The sequence below is a fragment of the Bidens hawaiensis genome, unplaced genomic scaffold, assembly GCF_021521415.1.
Source record: "Bidens hawaiensis isolate Kalapana, Puna unplaced genomic scaffold, B.hawaiensis_p1.1 tig00030823_1, whole genome shotgun sequence".
In the NCBI taxonomy this organism is placed as follows: domain Eukaryota; kingdom Viridiplantae; phylum Streptophyta; class Magnoliopsida; order Asterales; family Asteraceae; genus Bidens; species Bidens hawaiensis.
Window position 1 is genome coordinate 146,920 of NW_027495162.1, and position 12,051 is coordinate 158,970.

The following is a 12,051-nucleotide window of genomic DNA, read 5'->3' on the forward strand; positions in this document are numbered from 1 at the left end:
GATACCCGAATTACTTAATTATGTTATATAATTTTGTTTTTATATGTATTTAAGGGACCATAGGTGAAAGAGACCATGAAAGATAGTATCAAACAATAACAACCATGGATTGTATTGATAACTTTGAGCAAACCACAATAGACTTTTTATGTGGTTTTATGTTTCATTTTCATGTTTATAGTTTGACTAAATTACATCACGCAAGGTTTTTGTTATGTTCATATTACGGATTTGATCAATATATTTAAAGAAAATATGATTTTAATCTTAGTTTTGTACACACTATTACATAACATTTTGCAAACTATACATTGTTAACATGATGAATATTTGTTTTCCAAAATACGAAAAAAAAAGTTAAGGGCAAATGCTCTCTAGGAGAGAGCAAAATTTTATTTCGTGTTTCTAGTTAATCAATCATTTCATAACGCGGATCGTAAAATAATTGTTTTAAAATACTCCCCTTGTTCCATTTTAAATGCCCATTTTTCCATTTTTTATTGTCCCAATTTAAATGTCATTTATATACATATAAATTTAATTTCCAATTATGCCCTTACTATTACATATACTAGATGTTTCATTTTACATAATGGTTTTTAACCATAATAACTTAAAGGACATTATTGTTATTTTACAGCTCATAAAATAAAATGATCAAACATTTCTTAATTTGTGTGTATTGGATTCCATTACATTTAAAATGGGACGGAGGAATTATGTAACACCGATCACTACAACCTTTGTAAATTTTTAGGATCGGTAATTTAAAATGACATGCCATCTTGAAATACAAAACGAAATTTCTCTCTTCTTCTTCTTGAAACAATTTGCCCTTCACTTTTCTTCTTATTCTAAAAACGATTTTTTTTAATATTTTAATAGCATATAAAACTACTTCTAATACCCGAGTGTAGAGATATACAAATCAGTTTTAAACTAGTTCGGTTTAGTCAACGAAACTCAAAACCAGTTTATGATTGGTTTCGATCCTGATCGAAACCAGTTTTCTTTAACTGTTTTATGATCGGTTCTTGACCGATTTCGGTAGTCAGTACTAGAAACCAGTTCCGAACCCACAATTTCAATCCGTTCCAAACGGTTTTCTATATAATAAATTTCAACCCGATTTGATTTTCGTGTTGATTTGGTTAACTGGTTTTTTCGCCCATCTATATCCGAGTAAGTTATCTTGAGTCACGTTTTAAAACCGAAATAATAATAATAATAATAATAATAATAATAATAATAATAATAATAATAATAATAATAATAATAATATTCACCGCTTTATAATATATCGCCTGCAGAGATAACCGTGTTTTTAGCACAAACAAAATCGCCGCCTTACCATTACCATTTCAAGTTCAATTTTATAAAAAAAATTCAAATCTTATACACGCCGGAAACTGGCCGATGGTGACTTCACCGTCTCCGATTGGCTTCTTTCCGGTTCAACAAGATATGTACACCAATTCAACAAGACGGAAAACCAATTCCGGCACAACTCCGCTCTGCCGGTCACAGTCTTTCGGACGAGCTGCTACTGAAACGTATTTGATTACCCGCCTCACCTTTACTCTTCTTAGATATCTCGGGTACCATTACTCTTTTTAAGCTCGTGTTTAACTCGTTTATTATTATTATTATTATTATTATTATTATTATTATTATTAGGTGTGGGGTCAGGTAAAAATAAAAGTTAACCCACTAATTTTAAACTAGAATACATTTTAAACTCGGGTTTAGCTCGTTTATTAAATAAATTTAACAAATAGAGTAATTACTGTGTTGAACTAGAATAGTAATAATTTGTAGTTGATCTGAACACTATTATTTATTAATTAAAACATATTATATATAGTTTTTATATATTTTATGAAAACCTTTGTGGCTTGTTTATTATTTATTTATTAATTAAATTATATTTTATGCGTTTTTAGTTATATTTATATATTTAGTAAATGTTTTTAGAGCTAGCTAGCCTAAACTTGAGTGATGTGAAATTAATACATAGAAGTCTGAAAAAGGTTAAAACTTTAAAATTAAACATTGCTTCTAGGCTTGATAACACTAAACGAGTTTTATTTGAGGCTCGTTTGGCTCGGATCAAACTCGAAAAAGCTTGGCTCTTTTCGAGTTTTTTTTTTTTTCGATTTTAGTTCAAGTAGGTCTTGATTTGAACTGGTTGACAGAATACTAAGGGCTAAAGATTCATGCAATTTTTATTAGTTTTGGATTTGTTATTGCTTTGATGTATTTTTTTGTATATTATTTTGGATAATTAGATTCTTATATGGAGGAAATGAAATTGTTTGATGGTAGTTTTTTAGAGGTTTGAGCTTTCAAGATTTAGAGCAACAGATAAAATTATTTTATTTTGTTGATTTTTGAATTCCGAAACACAGAGTTGTAGAACACGTTAGGCACCAGTTGAGCGGTGGGGTACGGAATATCGATTAATCGGATTGAAATTTTTGTATCTAATTTTTCATAGTTATATATATAGAATTTTGAAAATTTACATACAAAAGTTCACAAAAACACTTCAAATTTCAAACATTAACAAATTAACGTAAATTTAACAAATAAACGAGTAAGACCAATGATCGGGGTTAATGGGTTAAAACCAAGGTCCGATTGCCTTTCAAAAAAATAAAAATCTGATTTGGGCCGACCAGTGATTAATAATTAATTGCACCAATTAGCTGAAAATTAATTAGTAACTCAATGGCTAGCGATTAATCCCGACTTTTACAACACTGATAAAACATGAAGCATACTACATGTGTATCCGTGTGGACCTATGAACTTAAACAACCTAACTGTTTAAAAGGACCGCCTAATTGGTTATTAGCCATATGCGTATTTTGGTTTAGTGAGATTGCTAATAGCAATATACACGGTCACATAAACAACAGTTTTAACTAAGTAGATTTGCCTGTTCATGGTATGATTGACGATAAAAATCAATGAGCGCGTGTTTGTGAAGTTGATATTAGGTTGTGAAAGAAGTTGTTTTTGCAAGTGAAATCTGGGTATGGTCTAGAAGGTAGATTGTGTGTCATAATAAATCCTATATATATATATAAAGCCGTATACAATCAACATAGAACCACATTTTTAAAGCTAAGTGCCTAAGTTGGTACCAAACTCTACCCTAGCCGCCTACTAAATCCTGCCGCCCTTTATTTGCAACTCGCTGTCTATGCATCACCACTAGATTGTTAGTAACTTTTGTGTCTTCAGATCACTTTTTAATTGGGATTTACTTAAAGACTAATCTGATTTCTGGCACTGACCACGAGATTTCCAAGGGGCAGCGGCAGCGCCCTTGATGAAGTCTTGCTGCCTCGTTGAGCGAGTGGCGTCCATGGTTGGTGGACGCAATGGTAGGAAACCGATCCATTGATTTGAATTGAGTGATCGGCAGTAACTAGCTATCAATAGTGATTGTGTAGTAACTTATGTTAGGCTATGTGTAGTGGAGGGGCTACAGAATGGGGCGATTTGCGACAGTTGGTGCCCAGTCAGCAAAGGGGGGATTTTTGTTTTAGGGGTGTAGTGGTGTATATATATGTATATATATATATATGCTACACACAAAAGAATATAATAATAATATTCTCAAACAAACCCACGGCGACAAAAACTAGTCGCTCCCCCCCTTGTCGCCCCAAATATCACCCCCCCGGGGGGGGGGGGGGGGTGATGAATATCTACCAATTTTTAGGCATTTATCGCCCCATTACGTTCAGCGTTAGTGCTGGCAGGTGGCAACCAACTTTGAGTAATAACTAAGAACCATCAACAGTCTCTAAGTTAATGGAATTGGTACCAGGTATTGAACACGAACTCAGACTCGTTAATTTGGCTAACACCCAAACACGAATATTATTATTGAGAAACTTCACAAAACTCAATTACCCAATTACAATCTCTAACCCCAAAGCACGGGTATTTATAATCTAACCTATCACAATTAGACTACAACTAGGATTGCTAAATAATAGGACATAATAATTATACTAACAATTAAACATAAGCACTTTTAATTGTTTATAATTATCCACTCCTTAAATCTCGTTACTTAACCTTGCACGCCAAGTAACGCCTTGAACCGAAATTCCCAACAATCACCCCCGGAATTTCGAACTCGAAACCGACAAGTCTTCAACTCCAAGTAATTCACGCATCTCCTTGAATTTGATTCTCCCAAGAGCCTTCGCCAAGATATCGGCACATTGCTTAACATCACTAACATGCTCGACACTTACTTCTTCACGATCAACACATCCTCGAATATAGTGAAACCGAGATTTAATGTGTTTGGTCCTTCCATGGAAAACCGGATTCTTCACGAGTGCTATCGCTGATGTATTATCAATACGTAACACCACTGCTTGAATTTCCTTGTCGAATAACTCACTTATCAAGTCTCTTAGCCAAACCGCCTGACACGCGACTGCGCTTGCCGCCATGTACTCTGCTTCACACGATGAGAGTGTAACCGTGCACTGTTTTCTGAGAACACCAAGTAATTGGTGAAGACCCAAGATAAAACACGTGCCCAGTAGTGCTTCTACCATCGTCTTGGTCAATGTTATGGCTACTATCACTATAACCAAGTAACACGTTTTTCCCACGAGTGTAAGAAATACCAAAACCGAGAGTACCTTGATTATAACGAAGAATTTGCTTTATAAGAGTTGCATGAGATTGCTTCGGGTTTTGCATGTACCGGCTTACGACTCCGACTGAATACGCCAAGTCGGGACGAGTTTGTAACAGGTACCGGAGACACCCGACAATCTTTCGATATCTCGTAGCATCAAAATCTTCTTCGTCTTCAAATTTGGAAACTTTTATACTCGGATCCAATGGAATTTGAGCAGGATTGCAAATCTCCATTCCTGCTTCTGCTAAAATTTTATTCGCATATGCTTCTTGCTTAATTTTTATCCCATCCTTGCTTTGTGAAGCTTCAGTTCCGAGATAATAAGTTAGCTTTCCCAAATCCGACATCTCAAAGTTTAAAGCCATCTCGCGCTTAAACTCCATTATTAAGTTTAAATTGGAACCCGTCACGATTAAGTCGTCAACGTACACACCGACTATTAAGAGATCGGTTCCAATTTTCTTTCGGTATACCGCTTGTTCTTCTATGCACCGGTGAAACTTTAAATTTAACAAATACCGTTCAACTTTGTATTCCACGCCCTCGGAGCTTGCCTTAAGTCGTACAACGCTTTGGATAATTTGTATACTTTGTGTTCTTCACCCTTTTTAACAAAACCAAGCGGTTGTGAAACAAAAACTTGTTCTTTTAACTCGCCATGTAGGAACGCGGATTTGACATCGAGGTGATGCAATTCCCAACCTCCATTCGCTGCGAGAGATAAAAGTAAACTAACCGTTTCGAGTCTAGCCACTGGTGCGAAAACCTCGTCAAAATCGACTCTGGGTTGCTGAACATAACCCTTTGCCACGAGTCTCGCCTTGTGTTTATTAAGCGAGCCATTCGCGTTTCTTTTAACCTTGAAAACCCACTTTAAACCAATCGCCTTTGCACCATGTGGTAACTCGGTCAACGTCCACGTATTATTTTTATTAATCGAGTCAATTTCGACACTCATTGCTTTCACCCACTCCGGTTTTGATTTTGCATCATCAAAACAAACCGGTTCATCATCAGCAAGCAATAAAATATTTTCATCAATCATACGCGAATTCAAGACATAATCATTAAAATGTACCGAGGTAACAGTGACTCGAGAAGATCTCCGAACAGCCGGCTCAGGTGTAACCGTGTTGCGTGTACCAGCCGGGCTTGTTGGAGCATTTTCGACTATCGGTTCTTCATCGTCTTCTTCACCCCCGTCACCACTTGAACTCGTAGAGTTTGACTCAGGGTTCGACCCGATGTTTTCGGTATTAACGGTTCCTTCTCCTGTGTCAATTTCATCACCAAAGTTAACCAAAAACATGCCAGGTGCTCGATTCTCCTCATCGATTACTTTGGTACTTTTACCCCAATTCCAACTTTGCTTTTCATCAAACACCGTGTCACCCGCTCGACTCACAACAATTTTCTTAGTCGATGGATTGTATAAACGATACGCCGCCGAACCTTTCTTGCTTCCGAGATAAACTAAACGAGTCGAACGATCGTCTAACTTCTTAATATTTCCCGCAACTATTTTTGAATACGCAACACATCCAAAAACTTTACGAAATTTAAGATCCGGTTTCTTTCGTTTTAACATCTCATACGGTGTTTTATCTTTTAACGCTCGAGTTGGAATTTTATTAATCACGTCGGTTGAATGCCTCACCGCTTCACCCCACATATAATTCGGAACTTGTCTCGCTTTTAATATGCTCCGAGTCATATCCAATATCGTGCGGTTCCGCCTCTCGACAACACCGTTTTGTTGACGTGCATATGGAGCAGTTAAATGCCGAATAAACCCCTCATTTTCTGAGAATCGATTGAATTCACGAGAGGTAAATTCTCCCCCTCGATCGGTTCGAAACGTCTTGATCTTCTCACTATTTTCCGCTTCCACCATGACTTTAAATCGCTTGAAGGTGTCGAAAGCTTCACTTTTTTCCTTCAACAGAAAAGTCCACATGAAACGAGAAAAATCATCTATCAAGACGAACACGTACCTATTTCCGACTATGGTACTAGGATTAATGGGCCACATCTCCATGGATTAGTTCCAACGCTCGGGTTGCTCTAAAAGTCTCCGACTTCGGAAACGGTTTCCTCGTTTGCTTCCCGACTAAGCACGTGTCACAAATTTGATTTTCTTGATCAACTTTTGGCATTCCAATGACCATATTATTTTTCACCATTTGTATCATAGACTCGAAATTTAGGTGTCCTAGTCTCGCGTGCCAAAGCCAATTCTCGTTATCAATCCGGGCTTGTAAACACACGGGTTTCCCCGTCTTTAATTCTATCGTATAAAGACGATTCTTGGATCGAGTAACCCGCATCAACAATTTTCCTTGATCATCATACATCAACAAGTAATCATCTTTCATACGAATATCACAACCACTTTCCGTTGCTTACCCAAGACTAATAATATTACTTTGTAAAGTAGGAATATAATAAATGTCGGTCAATAATTGTTGCTCCCCCGTTTTACCGACTAGCAATATCTACCCTTTCCCGCAAATATCAACATAAGACCCATCTCCAAATTTAACTTTGCCACCAACACGCTTATTTAATTCAGAGAAAAAAGATAAATTACCCGTCATATGGTTGCTCGCACCGTTATCCAAATACCACAAGTCTTGTTCGTTCGAACCACCCTCGTAATCTTTTGGTATAACCTTCTGTTCATTCAAGTACACTTTTTCTTGAACACATTGCACCATATAGAGGGACGGGTCTTTTTCTTTTGCTTCGGCCAAATGTGCTTGCCTCTCTTTCCTTCGTACCGGACACCTCGAAACGAAGTGACCAAATTCATCACAACGAAAGCATTGAACTTCCGAGTAATCCTTTTTACCCTTTCGTTTATCCCCTTCGTTGGACCCTCCTTGTCAACCACGGTTCTGACTCCCACGTCCATTACCACGTCCTCGATTCGAACCTTTCCCGCGCCCCCTACTTGATTCGCGTGAAAACTGCTTCGAATTCGAAGAGGATTCAGAATTATTAAACAAAAGTTTACCTTCTTCAGAGCGTAACACGTGTCCTTTTATATGCTCCTCATAAGTTTTTAACCTCCCGACAACATCCTCAAAACCGACTGTTTTAAGGTCTAACACTTGCTCGAGGGATGCTACAACTTGGATAAACCGTCTCGGCAAGCTTGTGAAGAATTTCTGGACTAGCTTCCTTTCTTCATATGGTTGTCCAATTGTGGCTGCTTTAGAAGAGATTGCGGTCATTCTCGAGGCATACTCGTCAATGGTTTCGGTTTCGTTCATCATCAAACCATCAAATTCACATATTAACGTATGAAGTCTAGCATCCTTCACACGTTCCGCGCCCATATTTCTTGACTTTATGGCATCCCACATCTCTTTTGTCAATTTAAAATTACCGATTTGAAGTATCTGTTCCTCGGGAATCGACTGGAACAGAAGCGCCTTCGCGATGTTATTTTGCTTCGCGTCATTAGAGCCCGGGTCAATCACATCCCAAACTCCATGAATCCCAAAAATAACCTCCATATGCATACTCCAAATCGTGTAGTTTGTTTTCGTCAAACGCGGACACTGAAACGACCGTGAAAACCTTTTTCACTTTTGCAGGCTATTCCTTTTTTGTGTTTCCCAGACTCCTTCAACAAACAAATAAACCCTCTTATATTGTTCAAGAAGAAATCACACAACAGGGTTCTTACAATAGTTGCTCGCCAGAATCTTTGTTCTTCACAGCCGCTATTTGAACAAACACCTTGATTCTAGCACACGCCGACAAGCACCCGTGGTTATCTGATCGCCGATGGAGTTCCCTCACGTCGCAGGTTACTCCGATTGCAGTGGCTCAGATGATGAACACAGATGGTGTCTTGAAGGCCGTTGGGAGTTCACTTACGTCACAGGAGACTCCCACTTTTAATTGCACAGGTCCGACCTTCACGTCGGTTACCAGGTCGTCGATTAACAACGCTTTGATACCAATTAATGGAATTGGTACCATGTATTGAACACGAACTCAGACTCGTTAATTTGGCTAACACCCAAACACGAATATTATTATCGAGAAACTTCACAAAACTCAATTACCCAATTACAATCTCTAACCCCAAAGCACGGGTATTTATAATCTAACCTATCACAATTAGACTACAACTAGGATTGCTAAATAATAGGACATAATAATTATACTAACAATTAAACATAAGCACTTTTAATTGTTTATAACTATCCACTCCTTAAATCTCGTTACTTAACCTTGCACGTCAAGTAACGCCTTGAACCGAAATTCCCAACATAAGTTGCCACTCACAATAACAAATTAACAAAGTTAACTACCGACTATTATAATTGCAAAACTGACACTGTTTCACAAAGCATTGTGTTGTTTCAACAGCAGCTGCGTTAATTCTATCCTAATCATTTGTTTTCAATCAGGGTAGGCCGCCGGTGGATCTCAAGGCTTCTTGCCCTCGGTCTTTATGCCATGTTATTAATGCCCGGCTTCCTTCAAGGCGCGTTTGTAACCAAACACTTTTCTTTGTGAAATATTTACACAAATTTTCACTTAAAACATTAGATTTCAGTATAAAAGTCGGTGCTATTTATCATGTTTTGGTCCTTTTGGAAGGAGGATTTAATTTGTCTTTTCTTTTGGCAGTTCTATATCAATATTTTACTTCTAGCCAAATTCGGAGGAGCATAGTTTACGGTGATAAGCCTAGAAACAGGTAATGCTAATTTGTTTATTCGAGACACGTACACTACTCAACTCATATTTTCTCATTAACAATTTATCATATTAATTATGACCGCAAATCTTTTCAGGTTGGATTTATACCTACCCAAAAACATAAATAGTCCAAAGCCAGTTATTATATTTGTGACCGGTGGCGCATGGATCATAGGGTAAGCGCGGACTGCATAATCTTTATATTCCTTTATATGCACTTTTATAGTTTTATTAATAATTTTGCTTATTTCATAGATATAAAGGATGGGGCTCTCTTTTAGGATTTCAGTTATCAGAACGAGATATTATCGTTACATGCCTCGATTACCGGTGAGTCGGTGATCAATTTTATCAAACCACACTTCTCATTATTTTTTTCTTATTTTATAAATGATAAAATCTTTTATGCAGAAATTTTCCACAGGGTACAATTAGTGATATGGTCGAAGATGTTTCTAGAGGAATATCATATGTATGCAATAATATAGCTAAATATGGAGGCGATCCAAATAGGTAACCAACGATCAGTCAGTCATACACATCATGTTGACTTTGACATCATGTTGACTTTGAGTTTGACTTTTTTGATGAAGGATATACCTAATGGGCCAGTCTGCTGGTGCACATATATCTTCTTGTGCACTTATAAATCAGGCGATCAAGGAATCAAAAGGCGAGAGCGTTTGTTGGCGCGCGTCTCAAATAAACGCGTATTTTGGTTTGTCCGGTGGCTACAACTTAACCAACTTGGTTGACCATTTTGACCGTCGAGGACTTTATCGGTCTATATTTCTAAGGTATGTGTTTTAAAGTAAAGTATATGTTGTAAAATTTGTTTCTAACATATTAATGTTAATATGATAGTATAATGGAAGGTGACGAATCGTTAAAACAGTTTTCTCCTGAGATTCTTATTGATGATCCGAGTGTTAGCAATGCTGTTACTTTCTTGCCTCATATAGTTCTTTTTCATGGAAGTGAAGATTTTTCTATACCGCCAGAATCAAGGTTTGAAGATATTTTATTCGGGCTAAAACGGGCTGGGCCAAAACGGGCTGCGCTTGTATGTAGGGCTGCAAACGAATCGAACGAACACGAATAAGGCTTTATTCATGTTCGTTTAAGGAAATAATGTGTTGACGGACGGTTCACGAACACTCACTGAACGAGATTTCATATTTGTGTTCGTTCATTATGGAAATGAACATGTTCACGAACGGTTCACAAACAAAAATAAAGTCGGCGGAGCCTAGAGATTGAGGTCGATGTATTTATCAATGTGATTAATGAGAAAAGAAATGAAAACAATGCAAAAACAAGATGAAAATATGGTTTATTATTTTTATGTTAAGGTTAATAAATTAAGGAATATAAAATGTTTAAATAACATAAATAAATGTACAAAAAAACTCTCATGTCCAACATATACAACAAACATGAATGAACGTTCATGAACACATTACCGAACGTTCAAGAATAGAATTGAACGAACGGGGCTCTGTTTATTTTTGTTTGTTTAACTAATCGAACGGAATTTCTTGTTCATGTTTGTTCATTCATTAAACGAACGAACATACGCCGAACGGTTCACAAACTGTTCGCTGAACGTTTGGTTTATTTACCGCGCTACTTGTATGCTAAACATATTCTGGGTTTGCAGTATAACTTTTGTGGATACACTCAAGAGAGTCGGGGCACGAGCCGAACTAATATTATATCATGGAAAGACGCATACCGACTTATTTATCCAAGTAAGTAAAAATATTTAATCTATTTAATTAATATGCTTTGTTTTTCGAGACATGGGTTAATTTTTTATGGAGTGAATTAACATTTAACAGGATCCTTTAAGCGGTGGGAAGGAGGAGTTGTTTGATTATATGGTTGCGTATTTGCATGCTGGTGATGCGGAAGCACTGGCTAACGATGCAATGGCACCACCGAGGAAACGACTTTGTCCTGAACCGTTGGTTAAGTTGGCTGCTTTTGTTAGCCCTTTTTGATTCCATGTTTGTAATTATAAACTTTGCTACTGGTGTGTCTTATTTTTTTTTGTATTACTATGTTTGTTATATAGTATTATAGAGAATTATATGTATGATGTAACTTAGTGAAAGCTATTTGATAAATGTGATGTTATAATGCATGTTACATATATATTTTAACCTCTATAGTTATATAGATCTGCATGCTTTGCTTTATATGCTTAGTGATGAAGTGTTTAATTGTCTTTGCAATGAGATGGAGTTGACAATGGCGGTGGTGATGGAAGGGGGGGGGGGGGGGGGGGGGTTACGAAGCGATCTGGCCTCTCCTCAAACGCGGAAGCCTAATTGGGTAGTGGGTACGCCCTTTTACTGCTATTGGGGAATGAGCGTGATAGCGATACCAAAAGTATCAACACTGAAAATACTGAGCGAAATTCGCAAAAAATGGGTATTAATAATGCTCGGTGATACCTATACCGAAGAAAAGAAATTGGTAAAATACACGGGTACACTCTTTTCTAACATGGGTGCTGCTACTATGGATGAGCTTTGTGCCGGTGCTGAAAACCGGCACCAATGATACCAATATTGAAATTCGAAAAAATGGGTATTAATACCGGTACCGAAATGCTCAGTACGATAACAGTACTAAAGGCAAAAATT

The 12,051-nt window shown here is 37.2% G+C and overlaps 1 protein-coding gene across 1 annotated transcript; it reads left to right on the top strand.

Moving 5' to 3' along the window:
• Positions 1-1,383: 1,383 nt before the first annotated feature.
• On the top strand, positions 1,384-11,542 carry LOC143581185 (putative isoprenylcysteine alpha-carbonyl methylesterase ICMEL2). Its single transcript, XM_077064017.1, has 10 exons — positions 1,384-1,598; positions 9,106-9,182; positions 9,329-9,398; positions 9,496-9,576; positions 9,656-9,730; positions 9,812-9,913; positions 9,994-10,197; positions 10,265-10,408; positions 11,061-11,151; positions 11,242-11,542. Exons 1-10 carry the CDS (start codon positions 1,417-1,419, stop codon positions 11,401-11,403), a joined length of 1,188 nt encoding a protein of 395 aa, XP_076920132.1. The 5' UTR covers positions 1,384-1,416; the 3' UTR covers positions 11,404-11,542.
• The last annotated feature ends 509 nt before the right edge of the window (positions 11,543-12,051 follow it).